General features: G+C 45.0%; 1 protein-coding gene across 2 annotated transcripts in view; it reads left to right on the top strand.

Annotated features, from left to right (window-relative positions):
* The first annotated feature begins 347 nt into the window (after positions 1-347).
* The window catches only part of DTWD2 (DTW domain containing 2), a 165,963-nt gene continuing 145,846 nt past the window's right edge, over positions 348-20,464 (top strand). For both annotated transcript variants that reach the window (XR_009762349.1, XM_061624609.1), the window contains exon 1: positions 348-637. Coding sequence is in view for 1 of the 2 variants with exons in the window: in XM_061624609.1 (XP_061480593.1) it covers positions 447-637 (191 nt within the window). In the remaining variant the exon portion in view is untranslated. The remainder of the gene's footprint in view (positions 638-20,464) is intronic.

Here is a 20,464-nt window from a genome sequence, read left to right as displayed (position 1 = left end):
ATATTGGCATTTGGCATAGGATTGAAGCCCTAGAATGGCAAACAACATGGTTTCGTCCGTTGTGCTGCTAATCCCAAAACGCTTACTTAGGAATAGACACTGCTAAGTAAACAGAAAGACTGTTTTTTTGGTGTTTATAAAGTGAAAGAACATTAAATCCGCCACACTTGAACACCAACCAACAATTCCCCTGTAACAGAGAAAAGTACTACATACTGTACAAGGAATCCTAGCGCAGTTACCAAGAGGGCAAATGCAAATACTTGAAGAGTATGTTGATTTCTGATTGGCTCACGTTTCATTTTTTATTGGCTGAGCACGCCAGGGAGCAGCTTTCTATCACATGACAAAGATTTGCCGCGCACGTTTCGACTTTCAGGGGTTGGTAGGTTCACGGCAAGGCCCTAGCGCCACCTGCTGCACATTTCGAAGCGCCTTCGCTGACAATGGAGGAAGAGACGCTGACAACGGATGCTACGGCGGACAAAAAGCAGCAGCAGGAGGAGGAAGAGCCGCGGAGGGGACTTACACCTCCCGTTACTATGAGCCGTCTGGAAGAAGAAAGTGAAGGCTGCGAGGGCCTCTGGGAGCTTCCTGTAGAGCTCAGTGCACGGAGACCGGAATGCAGCCACTGTGGGTAAGTGGGGAAAAAAAGCCAGGCCGCCCTTCCGTATGGTGGTCACATGTCACCTACTTTCGCGCTCTCTATTGGTGGAGAGGCTTGCAGCGCATTCCTCCTGGATCCCTTCCCCCGCCCTGTTGCCGATTTAATGATTTTACCTCTAAATGTATTGTTGTAAGGCACGCGCCTAGTGGCTAGTTTTCCTGTCTAGTGGTTAGTAGGAAATCTGGTGATGTCAAACATTTTATAGTGAGAATCTGGTGGGTTTTACACATATTTCATTTCATTATTTTTTCCCTCTACGTATTTCATGAAACTGTCTAGCCATTGTTTGCATTTCTGTTCCTATGTACACGGTCTAAAGGGCTACTTGACTATTGTTTCACTTCTGCTATAAGCAATGGTTAGTTTGCTACCTCTTTGACTGAAAGGATACCACAGCCCAACATCACACAATGAGCCAGTGACGGAGAGGAGGATTTAAGTTAAGTCAACAGATCATATGGTGTGTTTGTTTTTTAAAGGTATAAAGACAAGAAGGTTCTTGCCAATTGGCTTACTGAGAAGGAAAATGTGCAGGCAATATTGTACCCAAAGTGTGAAGCAGCCTAAACACCAACTCCTCATAAAGCACAGCCTGCTCCCACAGACTTATGCAGAGGAGACATGATGATTAGGAACTATATGTCTCAGAAATAAATGGCGTGAGCGTGGACGGAGTGCACCTGCCTCACCAGTGAGGTACCTCAGTTTGTATTTAATAAGGTGATTCCACAACAGGTACCCTTTGTATAAACATTTCATCTTATTATCACAGGAAGAGCCTGCTGGATCAGGCCAAAGGTCCATCTAGTCCAGCATCCTGTTCTCAGAGTAGCCAAACAAACAAATACACACAAAGCATTTTTAAACCGGAAAAAAACAAGAATGCAAAATCTCCATACTTCTCCTAGATCTAAAAGACACACAGACATATATTTATTTCTGCAGTTCCAAACTTAAATACAACAAACAGGCGTGCAGATCATTTTTGAACCGTTTATATTCTGTTATCCACCTTGTTAAGCAATTCCTCATAACAGTGTTTCATAATAATGCAAAAATGTTATCAGACATGGCATTAGGTTAAGGTCAGATTTTGGTGGATTTTGGGTGGGTATGGAGGGGAAAAAAATTCCTGTTGGCAACACTGTTTCTCATGCACTCCTCTTTAGTTTGATGGTGCTCTGAGGAAGAATTTCAGTCTCTTCCTCCCATTATTACCTTTTAAAAAGAGAGATAAATACTCAGCTTGTTGGAAGGATGGTTAAAGGAATAATTAAAGCTTACTATTTTTTTTTTTTGCTGGCATGATTTCTTACATCTAAAGATCAAGAGCTCCCTGTATGGTGACCTCCCCCTGCCCCTTTTTTATTTCTCCTCATCCTCTTGGCTGTGTCAGTGGGCCGGCCAGGTGCAAATGAGGACAGGCCACCTGTATCTCTGATGGTTGTGTAGAAGAGAGAATTTCAGCAAGGGCTAGCTTGTGTGGCAGGCCCGTGACCAGCTTTAATGTTCAGAGGGGCACCAAAAAAAGGGGGATAGAAAAATGTTTTCTGTAATACATTTTATTTTTTGTTTTTTCTAAAAAAAAAATAAAAATAGGGGAGCAGAATTTTTTTAGCCCCACCAGCTGCAGACCTGTCGTATGGCAAACCACATCTCCTGAAATTCCCTAATTTAAGATGCAGGAGCCCTGCTCTCTTTTGCATCTGCACTCCCCGTGCCAAGGGTCAGCACCCTGGGGTGTCTGTTGAGATTACAGCCGCTCAAGAAGGCTCACTGACCACATGCTGCTCTGAGGGACAGGAGTCTGTAACACAGCCTTTGTCGATCTGGCCCCGTCCAGATGTTTAAAGCTACAGCTCCCATCAGCCTCAACTAGCATGTGCTGGCTGGAGCAGATGGCTTGTCATCTAAAACATATGGAGGGCCCCAGGTTGGCAAAAGCTGCAGTGAGAGGACTGGGCACCTTCCCACCTGCTCTGCTGTGCATAACAACAATGATGCTTCCCTGCTTCTTCTCTCTTATACTCATGCCTGTAGGGCAAGTTGCACACGGAAGCTGCTGCTTGCATTCCTGTGAGAGCTGGATGGTTGCAAGAAATGATTGACTCCAGTCATTTACCTCAGCTCTTGCTCTGCAAGGCAGCTTGGTAAGGATTGTGGGAGAATACAGGCAGCCTGATGAATAAAAAGGGGGAGGAGGCTGCTCTGGCCCCGCCATTCAGCTAGAGAGAATAAGCAATGCCAGCAAAAGCTGATGATACGTTATAATTGTAAAGTTCGGGGGGGGGTTGCACCTGAAGAAGTACAATTGAATACGGATGCACATAAGTATCCATCTGCAGGTTGAGCGTTAGTGGCGGGGGGATTTGTCATTGATTTAAACAGGTCTGGACTGCATCTGTTCAGTCTTCACTGGCATGGAGTCTCTGAAGAAGAACACAGAGATTCCTTGGGCTGTAATCCTACACACACTCTCCTGGAAGCAAGTACCACTGAATACTAAGACTTCTGCATAAACACTATGGGATTCTGCTGTTAGTTACTTTTGTGTTTAAGAGAAGAAGCAGTGTGCATAAGTGATACTGTACTGCCACCTAGTGAACAATTGTGTACTTGGAATAAAATTTTGTATTGCCTTTTTTTTTACTCATTTTGTTTTACTCATTTACCTTTGTATTGCATTTTACTCATTTAGCAATTAAATATTTAGATTATAGTATCTTGAGGGTATACAATTACATGGTGGTAAATATAATGTATTTAAAGAGTGGTGGAAGTTACTTCACTATTGTAACCAATTTAAAATTGGTATGTGGGTCAGACCAAAACACACATGTGCATTCTGTCAAACAAGGCATGTACCTCATCCACTTGCACACAATGGGCTGAATCCAATGTTTGTCATCCTCAGAGTACGGAGGAAAAATAAGGTGTCTAGCATCCACAAAATGCAAGAAAAAGAGGTAAAAAACCAGAATGCTGAAAAGATATTTATTATTATGTACAAAAGTACTATTAAAAATATATGCCAATTTTTTTAAAAAAAATATATGGAATGCTCTGTAGAAGCTCAAAGCCCAACGCGTTTCAGCTTGTGCAACCAAGCCTTCATCAGGGGACACATTGATTTTTCATCAAAATACTGTAGCCAGCTCTTACTAATAGTTTTGTAACTATTACAAGTATTACGAGCCTCAGCTCGTTCTGGGTTTTAGCTTTCCTTATGCTATTCCTGCAAGCCTGAGCCGCTCGTCGGTACTCTTCCTTGGTGATGCGTCCTTCCTTCCATTCTTTATACATGATCTTTTTTACTTTTACCTCCTTCACCAGTCTTCCGTGTAGCCACATTGCCTTTTTCCGATGTCTTCCATTTTTCTTCCTCTTTGGAATTGTTTGCGATTGCGCTTTTTGTAATACGTTCTTCATGAACTCCCACGCTTCTTGGGCTCCTTTTGTAAAGTTACAAAACTATTAGTAAGAGCTGGCTACAGTATTTTGATGAAAAATCAATGTGTCCCCTGATGAAGGCTTGGTTGCACAAGCTGAAACGCGTTGGGCTTTGAGCTTCTACAGAGCATTCCATATATTTTTTTTTAAAAAAATTGGCATATATTTTTAATAGTACTTTTGTACATAATAATAAATATCTTTTCAGCATTCTGGTTTTTTACCTCTTTTTCTTGCATCCTCAGAGTACACCTGCTGAAATTAATGGGAATGACTGATGTAGGTCCATTAATTTCAGTGGGTCTACTCTGAGTAGAATTTAGTTGTAGGCAACCCCATACATGTGTGTAAGTGCATGTATGTGCTGTTTCTTTGTCAGCTCCAGATTGATAGGATCTGTGCAGAGCACTTCAAAGGCTGAAGATACTGTTAGAGATGAAGGGAGGAGACAATTTGTCACGCTGTGATTGGATCTGTAACAAAATGTGCAGTTTGGAGTGTACCGATTAGGGTTCCAACAAAAAATCATTTGAAATGGTTGGGAAAAATAAGAAGGTCTTAACCTGGCAGCAGAACAATTGTAATTTAGAACAAAGGTGTATGTCCTTGGGGATGGCATTTCAAAATTGCACGTGCCTCCACAGAAAAGTCTTTGTAACTATGTAACATTCCTCTGTTTGAAAGGAATCTACAGAAAATCTTAAGACACTGTGAAACTAGTATTGTAAAGGGTCTGCTATCAGGTCTCTGGGTCCCAATCATCTTCATCATCATTGATTAGATTTCTTCACCATGAAGTTTCAGGGCAGGTTACCACAATTTTAAAATACAGTATGAAAATCAGTTAAAATAAATTATAGTCAAAAGAATAAGATGGGCCCAAAGATATATATATATCAGGTATCAAAGGATTTGGAAGTGAATATGCAGCTGATGTCATTCTTTCATAATATGAGCAATTCTGGCTGTATCAGTCAAAATTTTGCCTGCTGAGTTCTGCGCTAACTGAAATTTCAAGGTCACTGTTAAGGACAACCTTTGCATAATGTATTCCATTTATTCAGTTAGAAGGTTATCGTAGCATGAATCATCATGGCAAGACTCTCTCTCCCAGTTACTGCTTCAGCTGGCAAACCAAAGCTGGCACTCAAGGCTTCCAAGGCTACCTGGTCCTCAAGTAACAATGCTGGATCAAGGAATATTCCCCCAAACTGCATACATGTTTTTTCAGAACATCCAATTTCCTGGACACGAGAACTACCAAACCACAGTGCCTCTTTGGCAGATTCAGATTCAGTTTATTGGCCCTCATGTAGCTCATTACTGATTGAGCACTTGCATAGCCTCATGTGACTCAGATATAGTTGAACATCCACATGTTGATGACACCTCACTCCAAACCTTCAAACAGTCTCACTAAGCAGCTTCTTATAGATGGTAAAGAACTTGGGGGGGAAAGATTGGGATTGGGTAGAAATCCTCCAATACTGCTTTCTGAACTCACCCTGTAGATAGCAGCAGAACCACTGTGTCCCAGACACAGTCCAGTGGGATATCATGGTGACTGGTATAAAACACGGTTGAGAAATCAAGGAGAATCAACAGGGCTGTATTCTCCCTGTATTTTTCCCAGCAAAGATCATCCAGGGTGACCAAACTGTTTCAGTGTCAAACCCTTGGCTGAAGAAGGTGAAGGTGTCCCCGCACTTGTAGTGTGAGTCGTTTCCGACTCTTAGGGTGACGTCTTGCGACGTTTACTAGGCAGACCATATATATGGGGTGGGATTGCCAGTTCCGTCCCCGGCCTTTCTTTATCCCCCAGCATATGCCAGGTACTCATTTTACTGACCATGGATGGATGGAAGGCTGAGTGGACCTCAGCCCCTTTTACCGGAGATTCAACTTTCTCCTTTCGTTGGAATCAAACTCTAGCTGTGAGCAGACCTTCGGCTGCGTTACCAGATCTGTAATCTGTTTCTTCCAAGAGTTCCTCATTCTGGACGACCACCGCCTTCTTGATCACCTTGCCCCAAAGAGGGGTATTTGCAGTTCTTCCAGATCCAAATAGCATTTCTTAAGGAGTTGACATACAACTGCTTATTTCAAGACAGCCAGGACTGCTCCAGCATTTCTTTCCTCCTGAACCCACCTAGTCAATCCTCTTTGGCTAGATGTAATTAGCAAAGACAGGCAAGGGTAAAAAAATGCAGGTGGTTGGGAGAGCCCTTTAAAGTGTATCTGGTTACATCAACTGAAGTTGATCCCATAAACTCAAAAGTAGATGCACAAGAATTGTACCAATACTGGAATCAAGGTCAGAGTGAATATAAGCAACTTGATCCTCACAATGTGTTGCACATTCCTTATAGCAAGAATGCATACTGAAATCCCCAAGCATCCTGGGATTTTTCCCACACCACAGATCAGACCAGTTTAGGCACCTTAGGTAGAGAGATTGATGGGAAAGAGGGTGGTCAGTATATCAGCAGAATCTCTAAACTGTCTCTCTGGCCCAATGCAACTTACAAGCTCTCAAACCCAGCACTTGACTAAACTGCTTTCCTGGTGAAGGAGCTATATTACTTATTCACTAATAGGCAAAAAACCTTGTGGTTTAAGAACGTACCTATAGCCCACAGATATTTCTATCAAACTTTAAAAAGAAGGGAAATTGGGCAGCTATAGTGAATGCACCAGGGGAGCAGGAGACCTGACCTCCTCTCTGAGATATTGTACTGCCCTACAAATTGGTCAAAATGCAAACACCCATTTGGGTTGGTCTTTCACAGTCCAAACCACTTCCTGTGTAGCTTGAAAGAATTTGGTAACATGGGCTATATAGGTATGTTCTTAAACCGCAAGGTTTTTTGCCTATTAGTGAATTCCCCTGCATTTTAATCTGGGAAGTAAGAAATGGGATCCTGTGCAAGTTTGCTGAGAATGGATTGATCATTTGTATGCTTATTGAGGTCAGTGGGATTTACTGCCCTGCAATCATGCTTAGGATAGGTGAAACTGACCACAGAGGATGGGGAGGGGAGGAGGAGGAGAAGGGAGGGGAGGAAAGCAGAGGGGAGGACTGGGATGGGAGCAGGCAGGAGGGGGAGGGGAGGAGAAGGATAGGTTTGATCATTTGCATGTTTATTGAGTTCAGTGCGATTTACTCCCATGCAATCATGCTTAGGATAGGTAAAACTGACCAGGAGGAAGGGAGGGAGGGCTGGAGTGGGCAGGGGAGGAGGAAGAAGGAAGAGGGAGAGGAGGAAGGGAGAGGAGACGAGAAGGAGGGGAAAAGCAGGTCTGATCATTTGCATGCTTATTGAGTTCAATGGGATTTACTCCTATGCAATCATAGAATTATAGAATCATGGAGTTGGAAGGGGCCTTGTAGGCCATTGAGTCCAATCTCCTGCTCACAGCAGGAAATCCACAGCTAGAGCATCTCCTGCAGATAGCTGTTCAGCCTCTGCTTGAAGACATCCAGTGAAGGGGATCCCACCACCTCCCTAGGCAGTCGGTTCCATTGCCGAACCGCCCTTACTGTCAAGAAGTTCCTTCTAATATCCAATCTGAATCTACGCTCCTGCAACTTAAAACCATTAGACCTAGTCCTACCCTCTGGGGCAGCAGAGAACAAATCTGTACCCTCCTCTATGTGACAGCCCTTCAGGTACTTAAAGAGTGCAATCATATCACCCCTCAGCCTTCTCTTCACCAGACTGAACATGCCAAGTTCCTTTAACCTTTCCTCATAAGACTTGTTCTCCATACCGGCTATCATCCTTGTCGCCCTCTTCTCAACCTGCTCTAACTTGTCTATATCTTTCTTAAAATGAGGCGCCCAGAACTGAACGCAGTATTCCAGATGAGGCCTGACCAATGCAGAATATAGTGGGACTATTACTTCCCTCGACCTGGAAACTATAGCTCTGTTTATGCAGCCCAAAACTGCGTTTGCCTTTTTTGCCGCAGCATCACACTGCTGGCTCATGTTCAACTTGCGATCCACTACAATTCCAAGGTCCTTCTCACACGCACTACTGCTAAGCCGGGTATTTCCCATCCTGTACCCGTGCATTTTGTTTTTGTGGCCTAAATGCAGAATCCTGCATTTGTCTTTATTGAATGTCATTTTATTAATTTCAGCCCAATTTTCTAGTCTATCCAGGTCCCTTTGGATTTTATTCCTGTCTTCCATTCTGTTAGCTATCCCTACCAGTTTCGTATCATCCGCAAACTTCATAAGGCTTCCCTCCACTCCATCATCTAAGTCATTGATAAAAATGTTCAAGAGTATCGGCCCCAGGACAGAACCCTGTGGCACTCCACTTGAAACCTCCTTCCAGTCCGAAGCAGAGCCACCGACGACCACTCTTTGAGTATGGTTTTCCAACCAGTTGTGAATCCACCTGACAGTATTTCCATGTAGTCCGCATTTGACTAGTTTGCTAATCAAAAGGTCGTGGGGGACTTTGTCAAATGCCTTGCTGAAATCTAGACAGATGACATCTACAGCATTTCCACCATCTACTAAGCTAGTGACCCGATCAAAAAAAGAGATGAGATTAGTTTGACAGGATTTTTTCTTGACAAACCCATGCTGGCTCCTTCTAATCACAGCATTGTCATCTAGATAGTTGCCAATGGACTCTTTTATTATCCGTTCTAATATCTTTCCCGGTATTGAAGTCAGACTGACCGGCCTGTAATTCCCCGGATCTTCTTTTTTATCCTTTTTAAAGAGCGGGACGACGTTTGCCCGTCTCCAATCCTCCGGCACCTCTCCCGTTCTCCAGGATTTCTCAAAGATGATGGCTAGAGGTTCCGAGAGTACATCCGCAAGTTCCTTCAATACTCTGGGATGCAGTTCATCAGGCCCTGGAGATTTGAACTCATTTAGGTTAACTAGGTATTTCCTAACTATCTCCTTATCAATCTCGAACTGCAGTCCCGACCCCTTACTGAGATTGCTACCGATGCAAGGTTGCACACTGTTCCCTTTTTGGGAGAAGACGGAGGCAAAATAGGTGTTGAGCAGTTCTGCTTTTTCCTCGTTATCTGTCAACATTTTGCCATCCTCATTGAGCAGCAGTCCCACCGTTTCCTTGGTCTTTCTCTTGCTTCGAACATATCTGAAACCCCCCTTTTTGTTGTTCCTCGCTTCCCTCGCCAGCCTCAGCTCGTTCTGGGTTTTAGCTTTCCTTATGCTATTCCTGCAAGCCTGAGCCACTCGTCGGTACTCTTCCTTGGTGATGCGTCCTTCCTTCCATTCTTTATACATGATCTTTTTTACTTTTACCTCCTTCACCAGTCTTCCGTGTAGCCACATTGCCTTTTTCCGATGTCTTCCATTTTTCTTCCTCTTTGGAATTGTTTGCGATTGCGCTTTTTGTAATACGTTCTTCATGAACTCCCACGCTTCTTGGGCTCCTTTTTTCTTTAGTCTATCTAGCCACGGGATCCTACCCATCATTGCCCTGAGCTTGCTAAAATCGGCTTTCCTGAAATCCAAGGTCCATGTTTGACTATATTCTTCTTTGGCTTTCCCCAGAATCCCGAATTCCAGCATTACGTGGTCACTTTCCCCCAGAGTACCGACCGCTTTAATTGCCATGACCAATTCGTCCGTGTTAGTTAAGATCAGGTACAGGATTGCTGATCCCCTTGTTCCTTCTTCTACTTTTTGAAAGAGGAAATTATCAGCAAGGCCCATCAGGAATTTGTTGGAGGCTTTGTGCTTCGCAGAGTTTGTCTCCCAGCATCTTGGTTAAGATAGGAAAAACTGACCATGGGGGGAGGAGGAGGGGGAAGGAGCGCATTGGAGGGGGCAAAGGAAGGGGGAGGGCAGGTTTGATCATTTGCATACTTATAGAGTTCAGTGGAATTTACTCCCCTGCAATCATGCTTAGGATAGGTGAAAGAGACCACAGGGGATGGAGAGGGGAGGAGGAGGAGGAGGAAGGGGAAGGAGGATTTGGAAGGGGATGGGGATGGGGAGGAAGGGGCAAGAGGGAGTGGATAGGAGGGAGGAGAAGGGAGGGTGGGTTTGATCATTTGCATATTTTTTAGTTTAGTGGGATTTATTTCTGTGCAGTCATGTTTGAAAATGGAAATGGAATGACTTCAAGTCGACCGGAGTTATGGCGACCCTTTGAATAGGGTTTTCATGGTAAACGGTATTCAGAGGTGGTTTTACCATTGCCTTTCTCTGAGGCTGAGAGGCAATGACTGGCCCAAGGTCACCCAGTGAGCTTCATGGGTGTGTGGGGATTCGAACCCTGATCTCCCAGGTCGTAGTCCCAACACTGACCCGGGGGAGGGTCAGGGAGGGATGGAGGATGGGGAGGAGAGGAGATTGGGTGGGTGGGCACTGGGTAGAGGGGAAGCCCCTTTCCTTCCCAAAAGGAAAACATTGTGAACAGTATCGTTGCTTTTCAGCGTTTCCCCCACCTTTTTATTCTACAGCAGGCACATGTAGCCTTCCACCCAGATTTTAACCAAAGCTGTCCCTGGCCACATCAGACCTTTATTTCCATTTGGGCAGTCATGGGTTCTCTCAAAGAATCCTTGGAAGTGTAGTTAGTGAAGGGTGCTGAGAGTTGCTAGGAGATGCCCTGTTCTCTTCACAGACCTTCATCAGAGTGGCTGACTGTTTAAACCAGTCTGGCCACTGGAGCTCTCTCAGTGGAACAGGAGTCTCCTCTCAGCACCCTTCACAAACTACACTTCCCAGGATTCTCTGAGGGAAGCCATGACTGTCTCAAGTGAAATCAAAGTCTGGTGTGGGTGTGGCCCCCTGATTAGGCAAGCCCAGCAGCTGTAAGTCTTTTAGAACACTGACAGTTGGTTCTTACTGAGCATGCTCGATGATATAATTGGGTTCCAGCCAAAAGTTATTAAATTAATTAAAAATCAGCCAGGCATTTTTTTAACTTTTAAACTGCAGAAGATGAAGTTCAGAGTATGGGGCAAGGTCACTATTAGGATTAGAGATACTCTGTGAATATGGCTGATTTTTAATGAATTTCAACAGATTATGAGAACTCTCATAAAGTACTTCTTTACTCATCGCACAGTTAAACTATGGAATCTGCTCCCACAAGACGCAGTAATGGCCACCAGCTTGGATGGCTTTAAAAGAAGATTAGACAAATTCATGGAGGACAGGGCTATCAATGGCTACTAGCCATGATGGCTGTGCTCTGCCACCCTAGTCAGAGGCAGCATGCTTCTGAAAACCAGTTGCCGGAAGCCTCAGGAGGGGAGAGTGTTCTTGCACTCGGGTCCTGCTTGCGGGCTTCCCCCAGGCACCTGGTTGGCCACTGTGAGAACAGGATGCTGGACTAGATGGGCCACTGGCCTGATCCAGCAGGCTCTTCTTACGTTCTTATGTTCTCAGAGAAAAAAGTCCAAAAGGGCTCTGGGTTTTTTTTCTTTCTTTTTACACTTTGAACTCTCTGTTCTCTCTGACTGTTTTGTGTATCGCCATGAAAATTGAGAGGGTTGTTAAGCAAGTGTTTCTGAGTTCAGGACTATAAGTTTTGTAAGGTTATGTTTTGAAATGAGCTTATGGGAAGCATCGGAATGGTATGGGGGTATTTTCAATTTAACATTGCGGAATGTGAAAAATCCATGCTGGCTATAGTATACAGCCAGTCTCATGTCAAAGTTCACCTTTCTTTCTCTGGGCCAGATCCAGATCAAGACATGCTAAGGCTCTAAACTATCTTAAGTTTAAGAGACCCCATAGCTTTGCAAAAAAAAGAAAAGGGGGATGCATTCTAACTGAAAGGACAATGAACATGGAAATAATACTGTTTTATATTTGTGTTATGTGTCTCTCTTCTTTCACTGGTAGGCTGGTGCTGGTGGTTAATTTTTCGGTTTTTTTCCACTTGAATTGTGGGAAAGGTGGACTAAAAATTGAATTAAATCAATACATATTTGGCAACAGAAGTTAGTCCTCTTACCTATTTTATATCTCCTTGGGCTGAATCTGGCTTCATATGAATGAAGTATGAACTAGACATGAAGAGATTCCTGCTTCTCCGCCCCGCCCCCCAATATTCTTTTCATTATACACTTTGTTGCAGCCTCCTCACATTCTAATTGGGTTATGAAATCTCAGTTTGCATTTATGAAAGCAAGAAAATCACTGTCTAAAATTATTTATGAACCATATGTATCTCTTAGTCTAACAAGCCACTACTGTTTGCACAGACCAGGTGGGGAATTCAGATGAACTTTAAAAGCAGAGTCTTGCAATTAAGCACCTTGTACCCAATATCTATGAAGTGAAAGAACCTGTGAAGTTTAATGAATCAGAGGACTTTTGATATAAAATATTCCACAGTCCCTTTGTGACCTGTAAACTTCCCATCCTAATCATGCTAATGCTTCTTCTGTGCCTCAGAGATAATCTGGTAGCCTTGATATTCTTTGTCATGTGAGTCATGACTATAATTGCTAAGAGAGGTTTATTAAATTTAACTTTTGAGATTTGTCAGTCAGAGAGGGCGAGTAGAGAAGCATTTGAAATAGCTCATTCATCATTCTCGATGAAAGGCTGCTTTGACTTAGAGAATTAATGCACTGGCTAATGTGTTAGATGGTAGTGATAAGCTTTTCATGTTGTGAGGGATGTTTTAGTTTGTCCCAATTAAACCCCTAATGGGTATGTTTACAAGCCTTCAGAGCTTTTCACAAGTAAGCTCCTTAGAAGAAGATGGGCCTTTCTGTCAATCTTGTGCCAAACAGGATAGAATAATACCATTTATTTGTTTGATTGATTTCTATCCCACCCTTTCTTCCAGTAGGAGCCCAGTACATATTTCTTACATTGTTTTCTCTAACAGTCCATATATTTGACCTGGAAATTGTCACATGACAATGTTAGGTGGTTCTTTTGAGATTATTTTCATTACAGAATTGATATTTATTTTATTTATTTATTGCATTTATATACTGCCCCATAGCCAAAGCTCTCTGGGCGGTTTACAACAGTTAAAAACATTAAAAACAAATATACAAATTTAAAAACACAGTTTTAAAAAGCATTTTAAAAACATGCTAAAACGCCTGAGAGAAGAGGAAAGTCTTGACCTGGCGCTGAAAAGATAACAGTGTTGGCGCCAGGTGCATCTCATCAGAAAGATCATTCCATAATTTGGGGGGCACCACTGAGAAGGCCCTCTCTCTTGTTGCCAGACTACCAGTTTCCCTCCGAGTAGGCACCTGGAGGAGGGCCTTGGATGTTGAGCGTAGTGTACGGGTGGGTTTGTGTCGGGAGATGTGTTCCATCAGGTATTGTGCTCCTAAGCTTTATAGGTTAAACACTAGCACCTTGAATGGAGCTTGGAAACATACAGGCAGCCAATGCAAGCGGGCCAGAATCAGTTTTATATGTTTGAACCGTCTGGTCCCTGTTACCAATTTGGCTGCTGCATTTTGCACACGCTGCAGCTTCTGAACCGTCTTCAAAGGCAGCCCCACGTAGAGCGCATTGCAGTAATCTAACTTGGAGGTTACCAGAGTATGGACAACTGAAGCCAGGTTATCCCTGTCCAGATAGGGGCGTAGTTGGGCCACCAACTGAAGTTGGTAGAAGGCACTCCGTGCCACCGAGGTTACCTGAACCTCAAGTGACAGAGAAGGTTCTAGGACAGTTTTCCCAACTAGTGGGGGACCAGATGTTGTTGGACCACAACTCCCTTCAGCCTCAGCCAGCATTGCCAATGGTCAGGAAAGATGGGAATTGTGGTCCAACAACATCTGGTGGCCCACTAGTTGGGAAAGGCTGTTCTAGGAGAACCCCCAAGCTATAAAACTGCTCCTTCAGGGGGAGTGCAACCCCATCCAGGACAGGTTGGACATCCACCATCCAGTCAGAAGAACCACCCACTAGCAGCATCTCAGTCTTGTCTGGACTGAGCCTCAGTTTATTAGCCCTCATCCAGTCCATTGTCGCAGCCAGGCACCGGTTCAGCACATTGCCAGCCTCACCTGAAGAAGATGAAAAGGAGAAATAGAGCTGCGTGTCATCAGCATACTGATGGCAACGCACTCCAAAGCTCCGGATGACCGCACCCAACGGTTTCATGTAGATGTTGAACAGCATGGGGGACAGAACTGACCCCTGCATAACCCCATACTGGAGAGTCCAGGGTGCCGAGCAATGTTCTCCAAGCATCACCTTCTGGAGACGACCCACCAAGTAGGAGCGAAACCACCACCATGCAGTCCCTCCTACTTCCAACTCAGCCAGTCTTCCCAGAAGGATACCATGGTCGATGGTATCGAAAGCCGCTGAGAGATCAAGGAGAATCAACAGAGTCACACTCCCCCTGTCTCTCTCCCGACAGAGGTCATCATACAGGGTGACCAAGGCTGTTTCTGTGTCAAAACCAGGCCTGAAACCCGACCGAAATGGATCCAGATAATCGGTCTCATCCTAGAGTGTCTGGAGCTGGCCTGCCACCACTCGTTCAAAGACATTGCCCAGGAATGGAACATTTGTTACTGGCCTATAGTTATTAGGATTTTCTGGGTCCAGGGAGGGTCTCTTCAGGAGTGGTCTCAATACCGCCTCTTTCAGGAAGCCAGGAACCACCCCCTCCCACAGAGAGGCATTAATCACTTCCCTGGCCTAGCTGTCTGTTCCATCCCTGCTAACTTTTATTAGCTAGGAAGGGCAAGGATTCAGCACAGAAGTGATTGCACGAACCTGTCCAAGCACCTTGTCAATGTCCTCAAGCTGTACCAACTGAAACTCATTCAAGAAATCGGGACAAGACTGTGCTCTGGATGCCCCGCTTGATTCACCTGCTATAACACTGGAGTCTAAGTCCTGGCGGATGCTAAAGATTTTATCCTGGAAGTGCCTAGCAAATTCATTACAGCGAGCCTCAGATGGTTCTACCATGTCCTTAGGGCCAGCGTGTAATAGCCCCTGGACAATTCTGAAGAGCTCCGCTGGGTGGCAGATTGATGATTTGATAGTGGCAGCAAAATATTGGTTTTTTTGCTGCCCTCACTGCCCCTAAATGCAGCTTATCACAGGCACTTACCAGTGTGTAATTGCATCCACCAGGAGTTCGTCTCCATCTGCACTCAAGCCGTTTCCTATATGGTTTCATTGCTCTCAGCTCTGGAGTATACCATGGAGCTGTACGAGCTCTACACAGGAGACGGCTCTCAGGAGCAATCATGCCAACTGCCCAGGTCATTTCTGTATTCCACAGTTCAACCAGGGTTTCGACAGGAGCACCAGCCTTATCAGCTGGAAAATTCCCCAGAGCCCTTTGGAAACCATCCGGATCCATTAGTCTCTGGGGGCGGACCAACTTAATAGGTCCTCCACCCTTGCAGAGGGGAAAGGCGCTGTAAGTCTAAACTTCAGCAAGCAGTGGTCTGTCCAGGACAGAGGGACTGATGTAAGGCCCCCCACATTCAGATTACCATCTCCATGTCCAGTTGCAAAAACCAAGTCTAGAGTATGCCCTGCTACATATGTTGGGCCAATGGCATATTGGGACAGTCCCATGGTTGTCATGGAAACCATGAAATCCTGAGCCGCCTCGGATTATGTGGCCTTGGCAAGGATGTTGACATCCCCCAGAACGAACAGTCTGGGGGATCTCAACAGCACACCAGAGACCACCTCCATCAGCTCAGCTAGGGAGTCTGTTGGGCAGCGGGGTGGGCGGTACACCAACAGAATCCCCAGTCTGTCCCGCTGACCCAACACAAGGTGCAAACACTCCAGACCTGTAGTCACATGGACAGGGTGCTGGCAAAGGGAGATGGAGCTGCTATAGACCACAGCAACCCCCCCTTCCTGACACTCAGGTCTACCCTGATGCTGAACCAGGTACCCTGGTGGACATAGCTTGGAGAGACTGACTCCTCCCTGCTCACCCACCCAGGTCTCGGTTATACATGCCAGATTGGATGCCTCATCCACAATCAAATCATGAATAAGGGAGATCTTATTATGTACCGATCTGGTGTTTAGGAGCGGCATCCAGAGATTTGAGAGCTGGCTGATAGGGCAACCAACAAATCTGCGGATGTGGGAATGACCGGAACAAGGCACAGTGGATCTGCCTGAGCCGCATTCCCCTTACCTGGCAAGTCCTCCTCACAACACCATACAGGCATACCCCGCTTAACGTTACCTCGCTTAATGTTGCCTCGCTATAACGTTCATGTTCCATACTCCACCATACCCCACTGTAACATAAGCGCGCTTCGCAATAACGGACACTGATGCGCCACAATGCATTGCGAAGCGTCGTCGTCTTAGCGATCTGAGTGAGCGGAGTGTTGAGCAGAGCGATCTGAACGAGCGGAGCGGTGGCGGCTGCCTTGGAGACACATTTAAAGCTACAGTACTGTATTTTGTTTTACATTTAAGTAATACTGTAGTACTTTACTTTACAATACAGTACTGTAAAGAGCGATCGGAGCTCTGCCTGTCCCAGCCTAGGTCGGTAGGTAGAGAGGTAGAGAGAGAGAGAGAGAGAGAGAGAGAGAGAGAGAGAGAGAGAGAGAGAGAGAGAGAGAGAGAGTGGGGCACCTCTTGCTCTTTAGATCCCCCTGATTTCATTTTAGATCCCCCTGATTTCATTTTACTGTCCCATTTTATACCTCTCCCTCTCCATTGTCCCATCTGCTTTGCTGTAATTGATAAAAAATAAAAAATCTTTAGATCACCCTGATTTCATTTGTATACCTCTCCATTGTCCCATTTTATACCTCTCCATTGTCCCATCTTCCTTTCCTGCTTTTTCTCTCTGTCTCTGTCTGTCATTAGTTCTGGCTTTTGCCACTGCTGGCTTGTGACTCCCATTAGCGTGTGTGTGTGTACTGTATTGGTATTGTTTTCCCTTGTCTTCAGTACTGTATTACAGTACAGTACATAATGGCAGATAAGAAAAGTCGTAATGAAGCTTAAAATGATTAAACTGTCTGATGAAGGTGTTTCTCAAGCTGAGATAGGCTGAAGGCTAGGCTTCACTCCAACGACAGTTAACACGGTCATGAAGAGCAAAGAAAAATTCTTGCGGAAGTTAAGAGTGCTACGCTAGTGAACACAACAAAAATTAGAAAAAGGGATAGCCTTGTTGCAGACATGGAGAGACTCTTAACACTTTGGATAGAAAATCAGACTGCATGCCAGGTTCCTGTAAGCCAGGCAATGATTCAAAGTAAGGCCTTAAGCCTATTCAATGACCTGAAGGCTAAGAAAGGCGAGGCAGCGAAGGATGCCGAATTTGTTGCAAGCCGTGGATGGTTTGACAGGTTCAAGAAGAGGTCTAACCTACATAACATCAGAGTGCAAGGAGAGGCAGCTGCTGCAAATACTGAGGCTGCAGAAAGCTATCCACGCGACCTTGCCAAAATTATTGAAGAGGGGGGCTACTCCAAAGAACAAATTTTTAATGTGGATGAGACTGGGCTGTTCTGGAAAAAGATGCCTGCAAGAACCTTCATCGCCAGAGAGGAGAAAACAATGCCAGGCTACAAGCCAGCTAAAGAAAGAATAACCCTTCTGTTAGGTGGCAATGCCTCTGGTACGTTGAAACTAAAGCCTATGCTAATTTATCATTGGGAAAACCCTAGAGCTTTAAAGAACAACGTTAAAACTAGACTTCCAGTGCATCGGAGGTCTAACAGAAAAGCATGGGTGACTGCAGCCGTTTTCGAAGATTGATTTGACACCTGCTTTGTACCAGAGGTGAAAGCCTATTGCAGGGACAACAATATCCCTTTTAAAATTTTGCTCCTTGTAGAAAATGCTCCTGGCCACCCTCGAACGTTAGATGAACTGAACCCTAACATTCGAGTGGAATTCCTACCACCGAATACCACCTCACTCATGCAGCCCATGGATCAATGTGTCATAGCTACCTTCAAGTTGAACTACTTGAAAAGAACCTTCAGCAAGTGTATTGCAGCAATAGAAAATGAAGAGGGGACAGGGCAAGAAATCCTAAAGAAATTCTGGAAAAGCTACAACATCTTGGATTGCATCAAAACTATAAGAGATGCTTGGAATGACATCAATGACAACAATGAAAGGGGCCTGGGAAAAATTATGCCAACAGTTATTTGATGATGTCGAAGCCTTTGAAAATCCTGTAGCTGATGTTACTGAAAATATTGTAGAGATGGCAAGGGAGTTAGAGCTTGAAGTGGAGGTAGAAGATGTTGCTGAACTTCTGGCATCCCATACTGAACCCCTCAGCAATGAAGATCTTATTGACCTTGAAGAGGAGAGAGAAGAAGAAAATGTGCCGGATGAGGATGAGACCATGGAACAGCCTGAAGGCCTAACTTCAAAAGTTCTCTTGGATGCTTTCCGTCATCTTGATAGTGCCATGGCTCTTTTTGAAAAGCATGATAGGGACTTTGAAAGAAGTTCCAAAGTCAATGCTAACATTTTGGGGGCTTATGCCTGTTACAAAGAAATCTACAGGGAAAAGAAAAGAGCTACAGTTCAAACCTCCATAGACACCTACTTTCTCAAAAGGCCAGCAGCAGCACCCAGTCAATCTCCCAGACCATCAACATCCACTGAAAATCCGTCTCTAGCATCGACATCAGCCCCAAGCCCTACTCCTACTTCAGGTAGTCCATCCAAGTCACCAGCAAGAAAGCGTCTAGCCCTTGATGACTCGACTTATGACGTAGAAGATATGCCCTCTCCTTCATCCTTCCTTCCTTCATTCATCCATTTCACATCTGCCAGCTGACATTAAAGGTAACCTTACTTTATTTTATTTTGTTTATTTTAGTTATAAATGTGTTATTTATATCAGTTATGCCCATATATGACGATTGCAGTGCAGTACATGCATCGATAAGTGGGGGAAAAAGTAGTGCTTCACTTAAAGTAGATTTTCACTTAAAGTACATGCTCTGGTCCCATTGCATATGTTAAAGTGGGCTATGCCTGTATCTCCTTTTACCCGTCACTACACTAATTGGGGGCCCCTCAAGTCTCCCCACTTGGCTCTGAGTCCTCTCTCCCAGGCACATGACTCAAGCCCCATAAAAAGGCAGGCAAAGCAGGAGCCACCTCAGCCAGCCAGCGTATGTATCCCCTCCAGAGAAGGGACAGGTGGAAGAAATCAGCAACAGCTGGCTGAGTATCTGGGGCCTGGTCCTGCAAGGTGTGACACCTGCTGAGCTGAAGTCCATAAGGGAGAGGGCGGTGGTGGTAGCCCAGCAGCGGCGGCCGGCAGGCCGGCAGGCCGGCAGCAAACGGCTCTCCTTCCCTGGGTGATGGTGGTCCCCTTCCTCCTGCAGGCACTGGGTCTCCCCAGTAGGCAAAAGTCTCTGCCTCCCAGTGGTTTGTTTAACAATCACAACAGCGGAAATGCCCCCCCCATTAGGCTGTTCTAATGAAGAAAGCTTGAGGGGTAACCAGGTGTGAATCCTTGTGTGCAACTGTGATCTCAGTCCCGGCCCTTACTTCTAAGTATACAAAAGTCTAGGCAGTCCTGCCTTCCCAGTGACCTCCATTTTGTTTCAGCTTCCAGTTGATAGACTTTGACGTTCTAATAAGAAGGAAGTAGATCCATCAAGCAAATCTGCCCACCCTTGCTCTGGCCACATCTCTCAGGCCAACTATATTGATTCAGAGCAAAGGAATAAGCTGTTGGGATAGACGTGTTTGTTTACTCAAGTAGCCACAGGCTGGGGAAGGGCCATAGCTGAATGGTAGAGCACCTGCCTTGCATTCCGAAAATTGCAGGTTTGATCCCCGGCATCGTCAGGTAGGGCTGGGAGAGAACCCTGCCTGTAACCCTGAAGAGCTACTGCCACTCAGTGTAGATAGTACTGAGCTAGACGGACCAATGGTCTGATTATGTAATCCCTCAGTTCTGTGAAAGTCCCTGCAATTTTAAGAAGTCCTTATGACTACATATTTGAGAAACAGTTTTTAGTCCCCAGTCCTCTTTCAGACATCCTAGCAAATACCCCTTTGTGTTTGTTTAGTAATATCCTTGATTTGTGGTAACCATGTGCACATTTTGGTCATATGTGTGCAAGTCTGGTGACAGTGTGGCTGTATATTGAACTAGAGCAATGTTCCCAAACTTCTTCAATCCCCCTGTCTCTTCTAAAACCCACTCTACCTTCCCCCGACTATGATCATGTGGTAATGCACATGCTTTGCATGCAGAAGGTCCCAGGTTCAGTCCTTGGCATCTTTTCCAAGTTGTGAAAGATCCCAATTTGAAACCTACCAGGCAGTGTAGAACTGGAGTCACCAACTTTTATGGACCAGGGGGCACATTTCAAATTTTGGGAATGCTGGGGGCAGCAGCCACAAAATGG

The sequence above is a fragment of the Rhineura floridana genome, chromosome 1, assembly GCF_030035675.1.
Source record: "Rhineura floridana isolate rRhiFlo1 chromosome 1, rRhiFlo1.hap2, whole genome shotgun sequence".
NCBI lineage: Eukaryota > Metazoa > Chordata > Lepidosauria > Squamata > Rhineuridae > Rhineura > Rhineura floridana.
This window is presented reverse-complemented; position numbering and strand designations above follow the sequence as displayed.